The sequence below is a fragment of the Buceros rhinoceros genome, unplaced genomic scaffold, assembly GCF_000710305.1.
Source record: "Buceros rhinoceros silvestris isolate BGI_N320 unplaced genomic scaffold, ASM71030v1 scaffold6744, whole genome shotgun sequence".
Classification (NCBI taxonomy): domain Eukaryota; kingdom Metazoa; phylum Chordata; class Aves; order Bucerotiformes; family Bucerotidae; genus Buceros; species Buceros rhinoceros.
The window spans coordinates 1-21,855 of record NW_010409932.1 but is presented as its reverse complement, the minus strand read 5'-3'; the positions used below and the strand labels follow the sequence as shown (position 1 = coordinate 21,855).

Below are 21,855 nucleotides of genomic sequence, written 5' to 3'. Positions count from 1 at the left end.
AAGAGTGTCAGAAACTCAGAGGCAGAATTTATGATTATTATTCTGGCTCTTAGAGCAGATGAACATATTCCAAAACTTTCCATTAATTTCTGGATAAGTTTTTCCCTCTGCAGATCATAATTTGGTTGCAGGATGTAGCCCATTATGGTTGTCTATTACTCCTCTGCCAGGGTGCTCACAGGACAGCTACTGACTTATGTACCCCATGCATGAGTGTTTTGGCCTATATGTCCTGGTGTGTTCATGTTCCCCTCCATGTCTAAAAGTTTCAAGGCATCTCATGCTGCCCATGGCTTCTAGCATAGCAGCACATTGGCACCAGCACAGCCTCATCGGCACGCCCTGGGGCTGAGGCTGTGGTCATCTATCCATGGCCACTGTCTTGTGCAAGAACCTTCACATCAACACGGGTGATGAGCAGGCAGGCAGACCCTGCGGTGCACCCCATGCCAAACACATCTTGAAAGGATGTAGTTATTCCCTTTCTTTAGCTGTTTTGGCGAATGCCCTGTCTCTGTGGAATAAAAGGTTAACAGGCGCATAGAAGAGCACAGTTTGTGCTGCTTGGCACATAGTGCAAGGCCTTGTGAAACTCCAATGCCCATCAAAGCCAGCGTGACTTTTTCTGTCGATTTCACTTGAGCTTTAGATTAGATCTGTAATTTTCAACTAACTTTTTTTCTGTTGTTTCAACCTGTTTGGTTTTACACTCTGTGTTTCATTTAAAATATTATTTTATCCCAGTGCATAGTTTTCCCAGCTCATTGTAGAGCACAGTTTTTAAGGGTCTTTTGGAGAAGGTACACCAGGGAGAAGGTGATTCCAGGTCTGGTTGTAAACTCCAAATGTTGCCTGATCTTGGAAAAGAATTAGTTTCCTTTGGATTTCCAGCCTTTTCTGGTTCTAAGTACACATTTATATATGTAGTTGCATGTAGGGAGGGGATGCTGTGTGGAAGGGGCTGGATTGGGAGGGGGTTTTCTTTGTATGCCTGTGTTGAATTTCTTCTGGGGAATGTTAATGAAGCAACATGCATCAAATCCAGACATGGATTTAGTGACTTTTAACCAAGTATCCTGGCTCTAACACTTTGCCATCTCTGCACATAACCGTAAACCAGTATTTAGATGACTTAATCCTCTGTAACTACGACGATGCTCTCAGGAAGCTGATGGTTGAATCCTGTCTTGGTTTACAGCTCCTAGTAAGTTACCAGCACCCCTTGTTCAGTTAACAAGGTCGTTAGTAGGTATACCCAGATCTCGCCCAAGTTTCACAGTGTAAGTCAGACCAAGATTTCTTCTGCATTCCTTGTTCCTGCCTGTCCTGGAAATCTTTGCTGTTGCTCATGTTAGCACTCAGTTTAAGAAGCTGCCTAAGGATAAAGTTCTGTCATTTTGGCAAAACTAGCTTTCCCTAACAAATGTTTAAGGCATTGTCAAATATCACTTTAATTTAATTATGTTTATACATATCAGAGATGGCTAAATTGTTTTTTGACTAACTACTTAGCCAAAATGGTGAGCTCAGGGATATTGCCTTAATTAAACGTTTCTCATTTAAGTCCTTTAATAAATTTAATTTGTAAACCATAGTTAAACATGGTCATTTTAAAACTACTTTACCAAAAAGAGTAAGTTTCTACTTTGTACTAAATCAAACCAGAAAAAGAATTAGATTAAACAATTCTTTCCAAGCCACCCATAAGTCTTTCTGCATCTCACGGATAAGCTGATTATTTTTTGGCCAGGATATTTTATGAATGTATCTGAAAAGTTTTGTATAAGCTGTTCACACTCAGCTGTGATGTGGGAGGCACAACAGGAAAGCAGAAACATTTAGGAATAGGCTATATCTTTTAATGATGAGTAAAGTGTTTAAAATGAAGACAACAAACAGCACAAATGGATTTCATGCTTGTCAGGGAGTTATGTGACAGACCTGCTGTGCATTTCCACAGCACCTGTCACAGTGGCCTCTACTTCTTGGGAAGGCTGGGAGAGGCTGGAGTAAACAGTCATTTCACTTCATTCGTGTCATAATTATAAAGGTCAAATATACAGCATTCTGTGACAATGAATAGCATTTTCTAAGCACATCAATGAAGCAGAGCAGATGCATGTCACAGTTTAACTAGAAATTCTGGTATTCCAACATATGTTCCCTTTCATATGCTATGGGGGGAAAAACCCACCCTGAAATGAAAAAAATTGTTTATAAAAAGCAAAATCTTTGTTTGGGAAATTTTGTTTTGGTGATTCCATGGGATTACCTTCCTCCTAGATTGTTTTGGGTTTGGGGTTTTTTGTCGTTGGTGGTGCTGGTGGTGGTTGGTTGGTTGGTTTTTTTTTAATTTAGGTTCAGTAATACATTCCATTTATGGAAAACAGGCTGTCATGCAGTATGCCTGTACCACCTACCAAGCACAGTCCTGAGGCAACTTTCTCGCCAGGTCAAGTTGCATGCAATAGCAAATGCAGCACAACCTCCAGATCAAGCAGACCTCACAGCCCCCACCGACGCATTGCTGATGAGCTTTCCAGGCAAGTCATCCTGGGGCTGGGAAGCAGAGCACCCCGTAAAAAAGCTGGGCGCAGTGCTATGTACCTCACGGTCTGGGAGCCTGGTAGCCTCGTTCCCATGACTGACTTTGCCTTCCCACACACATCACAGCATAAATGGAGAAAAACGCGCAGTGTGATGTGGTAAATGTGGGGTGGAAGACCAGCCTAGCTTGTAACAGGAGATGAGAGGTTGGACAACAAGCCTAGTCCATTTTCACATAGGACTAACTCAAAAGAAATTACTTTAGATCAATTAATCAAATCAGACTTGTTTTCTTAAAATCCTACCCAGAAAGAAATAATGTGTTTGTTGGCCACAGAATAAAACGGTTCTGCAGAAGCTGTTCACTCTGTCAAAGGCATTCCAATGGAAAGTCCCACGGTTGCTTTATATTCAAGCAATATTACTCGAGTGTTGTCTTTATCCTGTGGCAGTTCTTTAACAATCATTTTCATTGAACTTTAATATCAGGTGGCAATAATGATAGCATCTAAAAATGTGTTAATTTTGTAATTATTAAGGGGGGACTAGCTGCAGAAGGATTAGGAGAAGTGGAGGAAGCAGACTAGTTACTTCTATCATAAATCTGACAAGATCTAAAATGACACACGGTCTCCATAAATGACAGAAGGCGGCGAAGTCCACAGATGTTCCCAGCAGCACTTACAAATCCAAAAGAGACAAAACTCTTTTCTGTGCTCCTGCCTGTACAAATTGCCTGTGGGGTGTTTCGAGAGAGATGGAATGTCTTTTTCAAATCCTTCACACTCTGCTGCCTGTGTTCAAGAGGTGGGCTTTAAACAGACATGAAAAAAAAAAAGCACATGCTCTGAATCGGGTGGAGATTTTTTTCCATGAAGATAAAATACCTACACGGTGAGCTTGGAAAGTTAATTTTGGATCAGTTTATCTTAGAAGTGGTTGCTTTCCACTTCTTAAAACAGTGGGGGAGATTCATCTCTCTATTCCAGCTGCATACCAGGGCTGGCAAACTTGGCCAGGCGTCTATATTTTGCAGCAAATCAGTTGATCAACCTATTAGTTTAAATAATATAGGAGAAGCCTATAGTTGTTTTTTATTAATATCAAGGAAATCAAAGCAATGGGTAGGAGTCAAAAGTTGCAACAGAACCAGCAAAAATGCTACGTACAGTTTGCCAGCTATGCCCAGATTTAAGGGATAAATGCAAAATGTGTATGTAGTGCACAGGGTGTTAAAGGACACAGGGCGCAGTGTGTCAGCATTGGAAGCCAAGTCAGCAGCATTACAACTGCAGGATTTTGGCGTACGCTTAGAAGCTGTGCCAGCATATATTGCCAGTAATGAGGCCACAACTAGGGTAGTAGGGAAGTTGACAGAGCTCTGTCTTTTATGGGTTCATGGTTATATTACCAGCCTGAGTACCGCTGGATGTACGCAAATGATGCATAGTCTTGAGTCACGGTTTGAACTACACAGCCCCCGCCAATAGATGTTCCCAGCTGTGGGAAAGGACCACCAGTACTGCTCTTCGTGTTCAGCATGTTGTTTGTCTCTTCTAATTTAAGAAGAGGCATCTTAATTACCTACATCAAAAAGGGTCTCTGGCAGTTGGTGACAGCTCCTGGTTAGGTACGTAACACATATGATGGCTGATGCATTAGCCAGCACAGCCTAAGAACATCAGTGGATTAACAAAGATGCCAGGGACTTAATTGTGCATAAACCTTCAAAAGATGAAAAGCTGAAAGAATGCTTTATACAAACTAAAATGTTTGTTGAAGAGAAGATCTGTGAGAAAAATAAAAGTTCATCCAGATCATAAGAGTCACAAATCCCAAGGATACCGACACAGCCGCAGGAGGCAAATCTTGTTCTGTTGACAGCAAGTTCCTAAATGTGGATGCATCAAGGACAAGTAAACAAGTAAAGGGTGCGAAGAAACAAAAGTTGTTTGTTCCATGTTTCCCTGCACAGAAGCATGTAATTTTGCAGTACGGTGAATTCAGTATTAACTTTTGAAAAGACGCTCCAACAAAAATCCAGAGGCCCATAACAGTGCACCAGCAGAGCATGTTGCCTGCCTCAGGATGATCTGGGCAGTGCTGGGTGCATGCAGCACCTCTTCCTTCTCTTAACTCCAGCCATACAGACCCCACAGTGGTAATTTAGGGTTTCACAGGGTGCTGCACCTGACACTGTCACCTGACACTGAGGGGACAGACAAGTTCTTTTAGGGATCCTTGGCAGAATGATGACAGCACTAAATCATAGTTACAATTAAAGCTTTATTTTCTACCAGGATAGTGTTACTAGTGTAGCACAGAATTTATGATTAGAATGGCACAAGATTTCTACAAGCAGTATCAATGTAGTACAATCTCTAAGGAGCATAATACAGAATTTAGAATGCAACTTACGATTTCTAGTCACCTGGACCCTCTGTAGATCCAATCAAATCTTTTTACATTGTTTTCTGTATCAGTATAACAATCGTAACCCAGTCTTGAAAGTCATAAAAGAATATGAGTCACTGCCTCAGTCCTTGGAGGAAGCAGAGATTTGGCTACCAAGGGTTCCAGGTCTCACTGGCTAGCAGGAGCTCTGGTCCAAGTTCCCCACTTATGGACTTGTAACTGCTTGATTTTACAGACAGTACCCTGGGTGCTGTTATCCGTCCCTCTTGGGTCAGGGGGTAATTACCACCACCTGGTGGGGCAGGTGCCTGGGGCCTTCAAGGCTGGCAAGGAAAAGAGTAATTGGGCTGGCACTTGGGAGTCTTGAGGCCAATAGGGAGAGGAAGGAGAAATCTGGTTTGTCTGCTTGGTTCACAGGACCTTCAGGGCCTGACAATGAGGGAAAGGGAATGAATACGTGACCCTCTCAGTCACAGAGAATGGCTACTTGCCTTATAAAATGGCCTTAGTTATGCTAACCACATAAGCAGAGGTTGGGAGTGGGAGGTAGCGGTTGCACACACCTCTGCAGGACACCTGGAGAATTATCTGTGTCTGTGAAAACAAATTACTTTCCCATCCACAAAATCAGTGCTGCTGCTTTGCTAAATCTCCTAAAAGACCACTCTGTATGTATACATTTATTCTGATGATGCACTCATGTTACCTTTATTGATTCCCAGTGTACGCTGGTATCAGGGAAGCTTAATCTGGCTCATTAAATAGGCATGAGTTTGACCTCTCTTTGCATTCTGTTTTTATACATTTTGTATTTTGTAATCACACGCTGCTCATGGAATTAATGTGTTCACATTTCCTAAACACTTGCTGGAAATAAATCCTCTGACTTCTTTCAGCAAGTTTATTTCGGATCGAGAAAGCAGAAGAAGTCTCACAAACAGCCACCTGGAGAAGAAGAAATGTGATGAATATGTAAGTCTCTCTTGCCATTCTTCTCCCTGACAAAATGAACTATATGTTGTGTACATGAAGGGTCTTTAGACGTGGTCTTCAAAAGCACTAGGCATACACAACTATAACTGCTATTCAGTGGGAACTGCCTGTGCTCAGCACTTCAGGAAAACAGACAAACAAACAAGCAAACCAAACCCAAACCCCCCAAGTGTTTTGGTCAAGTCGAGGCCGTGGCCTGTGTCCGCAGGAAGTCCTGGCGTTTCCTTATGGCATTACAATACATAAATCACGTGTCTAAGATGTTTACAGGTGTAATGAAAAACGAGATTTAAAACTGAATGTGCAGTATGAGTCGTGTATTGCCTGTACCATTTACATCAGTGTGCAGTATCTATAGGACAGCGATCAGGGTGTGGCTGTGACAGGGCTCAGTGGTGCTTTTTCCTCTTTCAAACCAATTTTTATTGTTTCCATGGCAATAGTTACTTATATCTTGATCTATCACAAAATGTGGAGTTTGAAGCATAGATGCATTTCCCTGCTCTGTTCCAAGCTGTTGCTGACACGTCTGTCTCTATAGATCCCAGGAACTACTTCACTGGGGATGTCTGTCTTCAACCTCAGCAATGCGATTATGGGCAGTGGGATTTTGGGTCTCGCTTTTGCCTTGGCCAACACAGGAATTCTCCTTTTTCTGTAAGTATTCGTGTGGTGAGTAGCCAATGTCCGTGCAGTTTCACTGCATTTAAAGAACGTGGGCGCTGCCAGCAAGCGGAGGGATTTGTAGTCCCATTTGTAATCACGTACAGCTTTCAAGCCTGAAAACGTTAGCCACAAGTTTCAGACATTTGTTTTCAGTCATATTTTTTGGGGGGAAAAGAGCACTCTTGCAATGCTAGAGCAAATTAGGTCCATGTTATTTACTACAGACCTGAGCCTAGCCAGGGATTTTTCCAAGCTACACGTACATCAGAAATACCCAGTAGTAATAGTAGCAGTGGAACAGTACCTAGTTCTTACTTGTGTCACAGGATCTCCAGAGCTTTCATCAAAGCGTGGTGTGACAACTACTTTTTTTTTAACCAAGAAAAAGAATATTTATATTCCTTTATATGTTACATATAACATTTTCATCTCACTCCCACAGTTTCTTCAGTTTCTTATGTGAGAGTCCTTGAGAGCCAAAATAAACAGAGCCAAAATTTTAGTAAAAAAAAAAAAAAGAGCTGAGGTAAAGTACTTAACTCAGAGCAGCATTTTATAATGGGGAATTTTCTAGTTTAAAAATGAAACGGTGCCAGTGAATGAGTAAGACACAGTGTTATTCTGTGTTACTCTGGATCACAGTATGAGACATTTCATTGTGAAAAGTAATTGTTAAGAAATCAGTTGGGAATTGTGTGCAGATTTCAGTTATAAATGTTCATTGAAGGAAGAAAGACAGTAATTTACAGCCTTTGAGAAGTGTTAAACACAATTGTTGAGTTTACAGATTACTCTAAAGAGGTTTCATTTCTTGAATATCAAATCTAAAAATCTAGAACTTTATTTCTTAGAGTTTTAGGAAATAAATAATATGATAATATAATATAGTAGAGTAGGTGGCCAAACTGGTACATATAGCCATCTATATACGGTTTTGTGTAAGGATAGCTACATCCATGCTGCTAGCTTACAATTTGCTGTGGTTAGGTAAAATCTAGGAATAATCCAGGGAGTTAATCCATTTACATTAAAAATGTACAAAATCTCATAATTGTGTTGTCACTAAGCTAGGTTATAAAGTAGCTGGACTTTAATAGAGGTCCTTCTTATGCTGAGCAACTGAGTTTATTTTATAATTGCAACTTTTTTTACCCAGTACTCTAACCTGTGTGTGATACTACACCCGTGCTCTGACAAGCACACCTCTGAGGGCACAGGCTGGTGGTTGCTAAAACTGCTGTAACCAGGAAGAGTTTCCTCTCTTAAGCCTTGTTGCCTCTTCTGTGACCATAGCATCTCAGCCAGGAAGCACCCTCAATTCCTCCTTACTGCTTTAGTTTTCTGTAACCTCATCCTCTTCTCATTCTTTCAGCAGTTTTTCATGAGAGTTAAGTGAAATGTGTTTGCTCTAAGGATGTAAAAAGGCAGTTTCTCTTAAGTGAAGTAGATCAGACCAGTGATGTGAACACCAGAGAAACTTCTAACAATGTGTGATGGTGAGTGACTGGGCCCATTTTGGCCCAAGCAGTGAGTGTGTAGATCTGTACCACCACATCGTACGAAAAACTGCCAAACCTGAACGTAGAGATTTTATACAGTAAAAACCAGCATTATTCTCTACAGAACTGACTGTGTGCATTTAAAAGTGGATAATTGTTTTTGTTAGCTTTATAATGCCTTTAGATCTGTTGGCCTGGAGATAGACCAGCTCGCTGAAGATCAAAGGTAAGGAAGCTATCAGGACCTAATTCACCAGGCTAAGCAGAGCTTTCTCCTTTGAAGTCTGGAGAGACAGCATCCTAGTGTGTTGTCTGTAGTTACGCCTGAAAGTTGAACTGCTTTAAACGTTCTTTTATCATGCAGTAATCTCACAGCTAAACCTAGTCCATCAGTATTAGATTTTTCTCTCACTCAGTGCATTTTTCCCATAAATGTATAGTTCTGCTGTTGCTATCACAGGTAGATCTTAGAACTATTTCTGCTTTACAGATAATTAAAGTCCTAGCAATAATTTCATTGTTTTGTGCACATGAGAAAGCACTTAAATTCATTGATCTTGAGTAGTGCAGTTCTGGAAAGTTTCTAGGTTGCTTTATCCAGTATTGGCATGCACCATCCCTGAAAAGTAGAAAGCAGAGGCAGAAAAATTAAAGGAGTATTTTCAGTGCTAACAAAGCAGACCTAGCCTGATTTCCACTCTCACAACTCTTAGGCTTGTGCAGAGTGAAGTGTGCGCTGCCAGGCACATCTGCACCAGTTCAGATCCTGTATTCCTGGAATAAGGCATGCAAAATAAACATGGCAATGACTATATACTCTCACATCCTGTTTACATAGTATAGTGCCATAGCGAAGTGTCTTGCTTTCTAGGCAAAACAACTGAGGTAGGAACTCTGAGGAACTTAATCCCAGTATTGTTGATAACTACAGATCATCCAGACCAAAGATCATCCTTTTGTCTATGCATAAAGGAGAAAACCTTGCTGCAGAAAGACATCACAAAAAGTTTGGGAAGTTAGAGATGAGCCAATTAGGAATGGCAGGAGCACTCATTGCTGCCTGTTGTTTCATCCTGGAGAGCCAGGACCAGCGTGATGGATTGCATTGCAGAGACGTGGGCCAGCCAAGTGCAAGGTGCTTTCAGCCTGCATTTAACCCAACACTGCACGCGATCTGAAAAACCCCGCTGAAGCACAGGGGCTTGTTAGATGGGGTACACTCTGAGACTACAACTGAAGTTCCGCACTGCTTTCTGCAGCCATTTCTGCTAGGGTTTGTGACTGGAATGAGTCACAAACTGCAGCCGAACTTTGCAGGCTGGCAGACGAGCCCTCTGCAAGGCCATATGGTGGCAAACACCATGCTCTGCCACAATTCCTCTGCACCCGATACCTTACGAGGGTTCAGAGCTGTTCTGTGCAATAAGGCAGGTGACTGAATGAGCCTCACAAGTCTTCTGGTCCCAAAGCTTTGAACTCTACAGAGGGCTGGAACAGCACGTGTTTCACCTGACCTGGTAACGTGGCAGCTGGGAGCAAACAGCAATGGCATCGCAAGAACAGTTTGTTCTTCCCAGCACTGTAGCAGTCCCCTGCTTTAAGCTGTTTATTCTGAATTTGTTGGGGGGACGTGACTTTTGCATGTGTTGGTTGCTTGCATGGAAGCCAGCACTTCTTTAAAAGCAGGCAAAATAAAAAGTAGGGGAGTGCTTTTGGGACTGCAATACAAGCTCCCCTGCTTCTGTTTTGAATTTGCGTAGAGCAAGTGGCATGGACATTTTCTTTCCTTTCCAAGGGGTGGTTCTGGCATGAATATCCCTGTCCATACCACAGTCCTAACACAAACAAGTTTTTCATACAGCGCTAATGAAAATGCCAAGTGTCTCTGTAAGAACCCTATGGGGAGCTAAGGACAACAGATCAGATAAATACCTGGCTGCCTGGGAGTGTTATTTTTACCACTGCAAAGGCTCCATGAGCTCAGAGCCTGAAAGACGGGAGGTTTTAATATTAAAATAGACTTGATGCTGGCATGCAGAGCTGGAGCCATTTGGGGCTGGGTGTGAGTCATCCAGCAGCTGAGCACTGGGGGCTGTGAGCACCATGCCTGCAGGCAGACAGGGGCGGAACAGCTCTGCAGGGAATGGGGCGGGAGCAGGGCTTAACAAATCTATAAAAAATGGAGCAAAGTGACCTCAGTCACTACAATCTCCCTTCCCTTCTCCACCTTCTTGAGGAGAAACACCCTTTGGTCTGTACAAAGAGTGTGTTCTTATTGTCAGCCATCAGTCCTTGTTGGGAAAAGAACATTCCTCCTGTCACCTCTTTATGTTTCTCCCTGCTCCTCTGGCCTCAAGAAACTTGTGGGTCGTTGTTTGGCACTAAAGTATTTCTAGTCTAAAATAATAAAAACGGTGGGGAGGAGGCTTCTCATCTTGTTCTTTCTATGTATTCCTATGAAAAAGATGTGTTGCTGCCTATGTGACAGCAGCTGATTCTCTCTTAAATTTTATGCTTGTTTTTCTCCGTGTCCTGAGGGTGGTTGTCATAATAAAGAGAGGAATTGCCAAGAGATTGTCTGAGTGCTCTTCACACACATCATGAAAACATCATCAGGTCTTTGTGTGTCAGAGTGTTGGAGGGAAGGCACACATGGTACTTGGCTTAAAGACATAGAGCAATGAGAAAATGTGGTTTTGTGCACTTGGCCCCCAGCACTGACTAATTATGTGACAGTATGCAGTTCGGTCGTTACTTCCTGCAATTCTTCTACGTGAAGCAGACCAGAAGTTACACCAACCCCCACCTGGACAAAGTAAAAGCCTTTGGTTTCTGCCTTCATTCCCAAGGGAAGCCATCTGAGCCTTAACTTCACTCCTATTCCTCCTTCTTGGGCATTGGGAGACACACAAAAAGATAGTTCAGCAACCCTTTGGTAGCATATGAGGCGTATGCTGGAAAAGATGCTTCTGTCTGGTGTGGAGTTCCTTAAACTGAGGACTTCCCTTTGAAATTTTTACTCTGTATCCAGAAAAAAAGCTTTAGAGTGGATGGTGAGGGACATACCGGGCTTATCCCTGCTCTGATTATATCTTAATTCCTATCCGATCAGACATCTTCATTCTTACTTCTTTCCATATGGGGAGGTGTAACTCACTAACAGGCTGCGCTCTGCAGCTCTGGTAAGTTTTATTAGGTTGAATTCTTCTGCACACAGGGCTTTCGTCCTCCATGGTGGTGTGGTGAAACTGCAAACCTCACGGGAATCATATATTTGTAGGGCTCTTTACATTGTCAGAAGAGAATAAAAATTACCTCAGAGTCAACAGGAATATGTCCTGATGTGAAATATTGCAATGTTAGGGCTCAGCTCCTAAGCTTTATTTTCCATTCCTTTGTAGGCTGCTTTTGGTTTCAGTGACGCTGCTGTCTATTTATTCAATATATCTTCTGTTGGTGTGTTCCAAGGAAACAGGTAATTTAAGATGTTATTACACCTTACCAGTAGAATTGTAAAGAAGAGGTGAAAATTGCTCAAATAAGGCCAGGTGCTTTGTGTAAGACAGTGTTTCTATCACTTTGCTGACACATTTTGGGTCATAAGCCCAGAATTAACAAGAATTTATGACATGGCAATAGAGAACAGCATCTGACCATCACTATGAAGGGGAAAACTTAAAACAAAGAATGAATTCTGCTACCATGTAATGTTGTCTTCAGTGAGCTAGAAGGCACAGCTCGTATAGTTTCTTTGCATTTCAAAACCAATTGCAAGCGAAATATAATTAATCTTTGCCTATGGTGAAGCTTACCTGGAAATACAGTTTATCCTTAATAGTTAGTGTGAAATTCCTTTTTGGTGTAGTAGGAGGTTTCCAAAAGAAAACAAAAGCGAACAGAAGATACAGAGAGAAGTGTATCTATAAGCAAAATGTATTATAAACACAGAAATTAGAACTGTTAAATGTGTTTTAAATGTCACTGTGCTCTGAAGCCCGAGAGTCTCTTTTCTTGGGCAACAGTATCTGGAGCCAGATTTTTCAGATGATCTGTGCACAAGAACACTGTAATATTTTAATATGTAATTTGGACACACATACTGTTATAGCATGTATAATGGCAACAACCACCTATTTAAATTGGGTACATATGCCTAATTGTGGACACATTTGAGCCTTGTTTGTTTCCAGAATCTAAGCTCTGGTTTCTATGCTGCTGGTGCATTTAAGCTCAAACTTAGTGTTTATACAAGCTTCAAAGCTGAAATGCCAGCTGTAAGGAAATGTAGAGAAAACCAAATGATGTGATGCATTTTAAAAATCATCTGTACAGTGTAACATCTGCAGTGTTTCTCCTTCTGTTCTCATGTATCGTGTATTCTCATGCCTGGAGAAGATGTTTTCTACATCGCTCCTTGCAGGCGTAAACTTAATATGCCAGGACAGGGATACCACAATGTAACCTGTCACTAGGGGTGTAGACAGACTCATTAAAGGGGTGTAATAGCCTCATTAAGACCTTAAATTTCAAAAGTGACTGATAGCCAACAATAACATTTATAGACATCGAGAAAAAATTCCTACATAAGTTTCAGCCTATTGATTACAAGAGAGCTCTCTACGTGAAAAGGGCAGGTATGGCTGAACAGACGGGTGGTAACTGAAGAGGAATCATAAGTGTTTTGACTCAACAGCTTTCACCGGTGTGTTTGTTACCTTTCTCCTCATTCCTTTTCTTGCAGGCTGCATGGTGTATGAAAAGCTGGGTGAGCAGGTCTTTGGTACCCCAGGGAAAATGATTGTCTTTGGATCTACATCTCTCCAGAATGTTGGAGGTAAAGGAGATGTGGCGTATTGAAAACCAAAACCCGAGAACATCTTAATGTTACAGCTACCAACCAGTCAGGTCCCTCCTTATCTCAGTGACATCTTGGGATCTTCATACTCCTCAACATAGCTGTGGCTAACACTTTACATGCAGCCCTTGTAAACAGCTGCTTGACTGAATGATCAGCAGTTTACAGTCAATTATAGTGCAGGATCTTCTATCATCAGACCCTGATGTGGGAAAAAGTTCAGGATGCTTCTCTGTACTTGTTCTGCAAAGTATCTTACCCATTTTCTAAACTGACTTTCTTCTTTCTCCAGCAATGTTGAGCTATCTCTTCATAGTCAAAAATGAACTGCCCTCTGCCATAAAGTTTCTAATGGGAAAAGAAGAATCTTTTTCGTAAGTTGGATTAATTTTAGTGATTAGATTATAGAATTTAACATTGTTTAGGTAAATTCAAGCATAGGGCGTATAAGCATATAGCATTTAAGCATATGGCTTTTAACTACTGGATACTCTTTAGGTTTGTCAAAGTAAATTTTCACAGGAATATCTCAGGGGGTTAATAAAAACCAAGACAACTTTGGGAAGGAAAAGAGGGTGGATAGGAAATGAAAGGTTAAGTCATCAGAAGTTACTCTCTGCGCACACCAGATTTCCATGAAGAACTGTGATTTATACAAACCTCTTATCATAAGCTCCCATCTTTTACAGTGTCAGGCAATGCTTGAAGATACTGGAAACAGTGCAAGTTTAAAACATTATGTATTTCCCTGTGTTCTTAGCATCTTACAGGATTTTGTTCCTGAAGTACTGTCCATAGTATGAAATTCTTTGATCCTAGCATATGACAACAGCAGAATATTATACTTGGATTTTTGCCTCTTACCACCCCTCGACTGTATGTCTTTGTAGTGGTAAATGTCCTTTGCACTGGGTTACGTGGAGTGCTGTAGTGCACATAAAGAAGGTAGAGATCTCATTCCTCAGGCGTTCATACAAATTGGACCGAGCAGTGGAAATAGGTCATACAGAGCATCACTAATGCTTCCCTTCTCCCCTTCCATGCTTTCCAGCAGGATTCAAAACACTTCGCTAGAAGGAGATACAGCCTTGGGCTGGCTAGTGTGTGCCAGCCCACAGAAGCCTGGTTTGCTGTTCCAGGCATATGCCCAGGTGGTTTATAGCAAATGAATAGTGGTGGACCCCCTGCCCCACTGTGCTATATGTGTCACCCTTTGCATGATCTTTCCTTATCCTGGCAGGGTGGTTTATATTAGATTACGCAGGGTGTTGTTCTGCCTCTCAATCCCACTCACTGATCTCAGCAGTAGGGTGATATTTTGTCTGGTGACTATGAAAATCCGTCATATCTGAGTCAGAGCAGTGCCATGTTTCAAGGGCTGGAGAACCATGAAGTCTACAAAGTTTAGATGTGGCCTCTATGTCTCCTTTTGCAGGAACTTGTAGGGTAAGGAGAAAAAAGATGGTTGTGTAATTGTAGGAACCAAAGAGGATGACTGAGCATGAGGAAAACCAGAGAGGGTTTAAGGTGTGCTCATGGTGGTGCTTTTTTATTGTTTTAAACAGGGAATGGTACTTGGATGGGCGGATTCTCGTTGTCACAGTGACGTTCGGTATAATCCTCCCCTTATGTCTCCTTAAGAACTTAGGTAAGATGAAAAAGCATTTCTGGTAATAAAATAAAGGAGCCCAGACATCATGCACTGACAGACACACTGGCAACTCAGCTATAATAAAAAAAGGAAAAAGTTGCTTTCATTGTCATCGAAGCAACCTCCCTGGTCTGGCAATAAGCTGTGTTTTGAGCATGTTGGAACAAGTAGGCCTAAATTGTCACAGTGTTTGAACTCAGCATAAACCAGCTTCATCCATACAATTCTGGAAATAATTTATTTTAAAAATTATAAGTAAGAGGGTCTTCATTTCATAAGACAATTACATTTTATATTTAGCCTGCAAAAATGAGTTCAAAAATAGTGAGATTACAAAAAAATAACTTGTTTTTCTATCAGCATTGAAATTCTTAGTTGTGAGATTAATTGGAGATGTCAGATTTTTAAGTAAGATTTGGATAAAGGACTGCATTCGCAAACGTGTTTGAGTCCACAGAGATGCCAGCAGGTACACAATGTATTTTTTAAAACCATGTAACAAGTTTTGGCACTGAAGTCCTGTGGGATGTTCCTTTTGAGAAAATAATCCATACTCAGCTGATGTGGCTCACATCAGGGAATCTGGGTCACATTCTGATTGTAATTGCACACTTTTAGGTTTGTTTCAATTATCACAGCCCCTTTCAAAAGGAAAATTAGTTAACTGTTGTAAAGGTGATCCTCAGGAAGTCAAACCCGTCATAGCAAAGCTCAGGTCTGTACCAAAAGCGAGGAGGCTTATGACACGGGAGACTCCCACAACCACAGGACATGCCCAGAAGCTCACAATACATATTAAATGTACAATGCATTTAAACATTTAATGAAGCAGCAAAAAGAAGTAAAAACCAAGATATGGCTAATAAAATAATTCTGAATGAGATTTCCCATTTATTTCTTTCAGGCTACCTTGGCTATACCAGTGGATTTTCATTAAGCTGCATGGTATTTTTTCTGGTAGTGGTAAGTTCTGCTTGCTTTCTTTGTTGGATGAGAGTCACTTGATAGGATATTCATAATTTCTCTGTTGTTTTAATTCTGATTAGTTGTTTATTATTATTTTTAGCAATTATCTGTCTTCCACTCTTACTCTAGGTTATTTACAAGAAGTTTCAAATTCCCTGTGGTGTACCGGAGCTAAATGCAACATCATCTATCCTATCAAATAGCTCAGCACATGAACATATGTGTAAGCCAAAGTATGTTATCTTTAATTCCAAGGTATGTTTCTTTTTATAATACTTACTTTTAATTCACATAATATGCGCACCTACACCCTGTGTCCTTAATCCGATCAGCACCATGTAGGGCCTGATTCTCCATGCTTCCACTCGTGCTCCAGTGATGAATGCACAATAGGTCTCTTGCCCAGTCTTAAGGAGACGCCATGTTGAATGTACCTCCTTGTGGACCTCCTCTGCCCCAGTAGCAGAAGAGCTACGGCTGTGAGCCCGAACTACCACCAGACAACTAATGCCTTCTGTGAGAGAGTTTATCTTTTCACTGCTTCTTACTATCCATGCTGCATCTTCTCCTTTAGGCTGTAGTTCAGCAGAGGCTGAGCAAGGCATTCTGCATCCAACGCCCAGAAGTAATCCCTCTGTCACTCTGAACACAAACCACTTCTTTGTGACAGGGTACGTGTCTATCTAGCCATATGGTGAACTGGACTGTGAAAAGGATACAGTGGAAAGCTAATCCAGCAAAAGTTTGACTGCCTTTCAGCTGGTTGCTTTCCTCCATCACCACACAGCTGCAGGGAAAGTTGTGCCAAGAAAATGCGAAAGAGCAACTGGCTGTAGCTGTGGGAGCAGGAGGATTGCTTCTGTCAGCTGTGCTGGGGCACAGTGCTCGTTCAACAGCACCTTATCCAGCAGGGTGTCATGGTTGCATGCATAGGGAATGTGCATGTATAGCATATGCATGAAAAAAATACAGTTTTTAAAAATCCATCCTACCAATTTCAGTCAGAGAAGCCAATCCGAGCACTTTTCTTTAGTTAGGGGTAGCCATCAGTCCAGATCCAGTGTGACAGACAAAGAATTAGCTAACTTGGTGTGCAATACCAGCTTAGATGTAGGAATATTTTAGATAACATTGAAGGGCGGTCTTCTCCTTTAGCAAGTGTCAAGCATTTGCCTCAGTGTTGAGCAAGGCACATCGGAAGAATCGGTCCATCTTGAATTAGGCATGCCGGAGCCAAACTCTACAGATTTGCTCTCAGGGCTAACAGTTTGCAATCATTTTAGCAGCTTTGGTGTGTGAAAGAAGAGAAAATTTCACAGAACCAGAGAATGGCTGAGGTTAGCAGGGACCTCCGGAGGTCATCTGATCCAACCCCCTGCTCAAGCAGGATCACCTAGAGCAGTTGCCTAGGTTCACGTTCAGGCAACTTCTGAATACCTCTGATGGATACTCCACAAGAGTAGTGTGCTGTGAGGAGGGAGAGGAGGCAGCACAGGCCTGGGTGAGGAAGGATGCTCTGGAGAGCAACCAGTGTTATTTACCGAATCTGTCAGGCCTGGAATGTACCCCAGGATGGCTACTGTGGTAAGGGAGTGCCTGTGGCCAGTATGAGCACATCTCAGAGGGCCAGAGAGAGCTGCATGTAGGGATGGACTCGTTTTGTCCTTGCAGGAGGACCTGTTTTTCATGTGATCTCTGCCATACCTGTTCCCTGGGGAGAATAGAAGTGCTTGGGCACTGAGATAATTTGTGAAGTTTGGCTGTACTCTGAGAACTGATACTCACTCAGGTTTTTTTGTGGAGAAGGGGGTGAGGTCCCACCCGGAGGCCTCCTGTGCTTCCTGGTGATGTAACAGTCTCTCTCTTTTCCCAAGGAAAAGCATGTTCCCTCCACAGCTCTCCTAGCCCTTTTGTTGGCCTGGGAAATGAAGGGACTCAGTCTGGTACCTTGAAATACCCATTCATTTGTAAGTTCTGCATTCCTCTTCTCTTTTCTTACAGTATGGATATGGGCTTCCTCTTCAGGACTTCAGCCTTAGCACCACGGGTGCACACCCCTCTCCATGCCAAGGCAGGGTAGTACAGTGGTGACCTACCAGACACCCCTGTTACCCATGATGGTGTGCTAGTAACAGTGGCAGTAGCTGGCCAGGGAGCAGAACCAGCAGCGGCGTGGCATCCAGTGCTGTGCTCTGCAAGCAGAGTCAGGACTGTGATCACGCGACCAACGTAAAGACTTTGCACTCCCTTTGAAAGAACACTACCTTCCTTATGTCATTAAATATGTGCTAACTGACAGGTCTTCTGCCTTCTCTGATGGCTCTCAATGTTCGGTTGAAGAGTCCAGAGATTGGGAGCTGAGGTAGTTGAACATGGACCATTTCTTCATGCTGCTGGGGGAAATAATTCTTGTTAACTTCTTTTCTGAAATTCTCTCCGAACAGACTGTGTATGCTTTGCCTACCATTGCTTTTGCATTTGTGTGCCACCCATCAGTCCTCCCGATTTACAGCGAACTTAAAGAGTAAGCCTTTCTCTTTTTTTTTTTTAGATAATTGTTTTGAACTGTTTCACACGGAAAATGTTAGCGCAGAGATGCTCTGAGTCATCCTTGCCGTTTGGAGGAGATGTGCTTTAATAACACCCAACAAGCCAATGAGCATAGCTGTCAGCTAGCAAATCTGGCCTCCCAGGCGTGCCACCGGGTTGGGAGTGAGGGAGGCTGAGGATAATGCAATACTTTGGGAATATCCTCTAGAAGTACATAGCAGCCTGGGGAGACCCAAGTTGTGCTGGTTGTTATTTGGCACAGGAGGGAGGCGTGTGTTCAGCTAACAGCATTTGTTCAGTGCAACTATAAATCTGTTGTCGTACCAGGAAAAGAAAACATAACACTTTAGTCCTCACCTGTACTAAAAGACCCTTGTCAGTATGGCTGTCTCGCTGACACCTCTAGCTGGGCAGAGCTGTGGGGAGCTGGAGACCAGCCCTGCTGCAACATCGCTGGGATCCCCAGAGGAGAGGCCAGGGTCAGTCAAGCCCATGGGTGCCCTCAGGTCCCACCTACTTGCAGGGTACCTTGAGTTTCAGGTGACTTCAGCAGGTTACTAAGTGCCTATTTAGGTCATCCCTGCGTGGATTTATAAGTCTAAATTTAAGTACCAGAGTGTGAATATTTCAGAACAAATACCTAAAAATGAAGTATTTACACTTTACCTATTTTACAGGCCTACAGTGGTCTGCATACATTCGTTATTTTCTACCCATGGGGACACAAATACTTCTCTGCAAACATTCAGAATGGACTTTTTTGCCTCTGTATAATGCTACCCTTCCTTTATTTTGACCTTTTAATTTAATTACTGAAGCGTTTCAGGGCCATCCCTCTCTGCTGAGCTTCACCTTTCACTCATTTGAAGCCAGTACAGCCAGGGCAGACCCACCATCTCTTGACTTAAGCCCCACATAGGGTCTGTTTCCTCCTCTTCCTTGTGCTGCTGTCAGTGAATTCCTGCTTTAAATGAAAATGCCTTCATGAGTCTCCCCAGAATTGCTATGTTTATGCAAAGACTTACTGCATTTTTAAATAGCTATTGAAAAATCCAGCTCAACTGTTTTTTATGTGTTTTTTCTTCTTTCTCCAGTCGTTCGCAGAAAAAAATGCAGTTGGTTTCAAATATCTCATTTTTTGCCATGTTTGTGATGTACTTTATGACTGCCATATTTGGCTATTTGACATTCTACGGTAAGTATGCAGCTCTTTACTGGTGAAAGTAGAAAGGGAATACATGTGAAATCAATAGCGTATCCCAGCTGGAAAGGAAGGTCCCATCCACTTGCATTAAAATACTTTTGCAAATAATTTTCCTGACTGTTTTCATAAGAAAGGTACAAATCCTTTCCTCCTTTTCCCCTGCGGATGAAAAGCACAAGGGAAGCTATTATTTGTGAAAGGCATATTTAAAATATGAAGGAGAGATTTGTTTAACAGAATTGGGAATTAGCTGGGCCCCACTAAGATTTTCATTCCAAGGTCCTCACCCAAATGTTGTGTACATTGGTAACGACTGGAGGGTGCAAAACTGCATAAAATGAGACAGATTTGAGAGCAGGCCCTAGGAAATGAATATCAAATCAGGCATTGCAGCTTTTAAATTTTCTTATTGATGCTTTCATCATAGAGGCAAAAGACCAAATGTTTTCCCTGTGTCCTTAGAGCTGACCCTTCAGGTCTTGGCTAAATAAACTGGCAGTGAAGGTGGGGAAGCTTCAAGTGTTGTCTCAAATCAGCCACAAAAGGACGGTTGTTTCAGTGTCTGAGACTTGTACCCCATCTCTTTTCAGGAATATTGATTCACTTAAAGAAACTAATAAATTATCTTGTACAGCTAAAGGACACAACATGTATGCCCTAAAGGCACGATTATTAAATAAAGTAGGATGAGATATGAACGTTGCCCAGGAAGCTACTCTCAGGTTCCAGTATAATGGGAATGTTGAAAAGTAATGTCTTTTTCCATAGACCATTAAGGGGTTACAAGACAGATGACAAAACTGATGTTTGCCTTTTACCTCAGAGTCACTAAAAGGTCATCAGTCTTTTCCACCCTATTCCAAGTGACCTTTTTGTTACAATCTCCTGATTCATGCTACCGTTCCTTGTATAGAAACAGAAAGAAAATAAGTAAATATGAAATGTGGGTTGTTTTTTTTTTCAAAGGTGTACCTACCTCATATTTGTTTTCTCAGGCTCTCATTCTGATTATGAGGCCTTGAGTCTGCATGCGTTGAAGTAACTTGAGGTCATCTGTTCTAATTTTTCCAATAAAACCACAAATACGCTGCAAGTGACAACAGCAACAGCCGTTCTCATCCAACTGCTCCTGTCTAACACATTTTCTTAGAAATGCTTCAAATTAGCAGCCCCAGGGAGCAAGTGGGTGTAAATCAGCATGGACCCCTTCGCTTTGGCAGGGAGGAGATTCTGATGTGATTGCCCCAGGGATCTGAGGAGGCAGATCCGTTGCGCTCCTCTCTGGGAATCTCCCACACCCCTCAAGGACGAGGGTCTGGAGTCCATGGAGGAGGTAGGGGCTGCGTCCTTCTGGCCCTTCCGAGGGGGAATGGCGGAGGAATCCCTGGGGTGTCTTGTGTGCCTCTCCCTATGTCAGGCGTCCCTGCTTTCCAGCGCTGAGAGCCCGTGGGTGGAAGCTGAGTGGCTCTACTGGGCCTTCTGCAAGGGTCAGTGCCATGACAGGCAGCAAATAAGACACTGAGGGAGTATAAAACTCCTCCACTCTGATCCTTCTTCCACTTGGGACTGACAAGACCTTACCTGTCGTATGTTCACTTACAGTTTTCTAACCGTCTTCTCTACCCTTACCTGGGTAAGAACAGCATTTTTATTGTGGCCATTTCTTTTCTCCAATAGTTCTTGTCTGTTTGCTGTATTCTCAAAAGTGTTGCAGTGATGACTATATTTACATTGCAGAATTACAGAAAAGAGGTGTTTTTCTTCCCCTAAAAGGTCACACTGTGGTTGGGCTCTGTGGTGTATCTAGCTGAAAGGAAAACAGACCTTCAACTGTAAGCCTTGCCCTTCACTTCCTACTGGCTGCAGTCCGTGAGCGGTGCTGAAGTTGCACTCTGTGCTTGCAGGAGCAGAGTAAGCTCTGTGTCGCAGAAGCTGTGCATGTGCCCGGCTTGAAAACCCCACTCCTAATCTGCAGGGAGGTGGGAGAGCATTTTCTTTCTCCTGGTGTGGATTCAAGCACTGCATAGGTGGTGTGGACCCATGGTCTCTTCCCAGAAGGGCATCCTGGGGTGAGCACAGGCATTTCGCTGCAGGACAGATCCCCCTGTCTCCAGGAATACGTGAGGTTTTACCAAGTGCCAAAGATTTAAATTGGACGTGTCCACCGAGTTAGCTATAAGGACTTTGGTTTAAGAGCTGTTACATTTTACTAACAGCTTTCTAAGATTAGCAGGCAGAAACAAAACAGGAGCCTAAAAAGGGCAGTGAGCATGTTCTGTGGCGCACTTAACAGCTGCCCTTTAGGCTATTGCTTCTAGATATTTAAAGGTTACGACGCAAATGCATAGGTCTCTCTGCAACTTGGTTTTCCTGTTGGTTAGCATACACAGACCCGCTCTGCACTATCTATCACAGCTCCAAGGAAACATTTTTGCAGAAGGTCATATTAAAATATCGCCAGTGCCTCCCCATTAGGCACCCCCCGTGATTTGTCTTGGCTGAGGCTGCT

The 21,855-nt window shown here is 42.5% G+C and overlaps 1 protein-coding gene across 1 annotated transcript in view; it reads left to right on the top strand.

The window, feature by feature from the left end:
* SLC38A1 (solute carrier family 38, member 1) overlaps positions 1–19,503 on the top strand; it is a 22,002-nt gene extending 2,499 nt beyond the window's left edge. Inside the window, exons 2-11 of the mRNA XM_010135402.1 lie at positions 5,859–5,934; positions 6,497–6,612; positions 11,522–11,595; positions 12,862–12,954; positions 13,268–13,349; positions 14,541–14,623; positions 15,531–15,589; positions 15,722–15,847; positions 18,037–18,116; positions 19,237–19,503. Coding sequence (XP_010133704.1) covers positions 5,859–5,934; positions 6,497–6,612; positions 11,522–11,595; positions 12,862–12,954; positions 13,268–13,349; positions 14,541–14,623; positions 15,531–15,589; positions 15,722–15,847; positions 18,037–18,116; positions 19,237–19,363 — 916 coding nt within the window. The 3' untranslated portion in view covers positions 19,364–19,503. The remainder of the gene's footprint in view (positions 1–5,858; positions 5,935–6,496; positions 6,613–11,521; positions 11,596–12,861; positions 12,955–13,267; positions 13,350–14,540; positions 14,624–15,530; positions 15,590–15,721; positions 15,848–18,036; positions 18,117–19,236) is intronic.
* Positions 19,504–21,855: the final 2,352 nt, after the last annotated feature.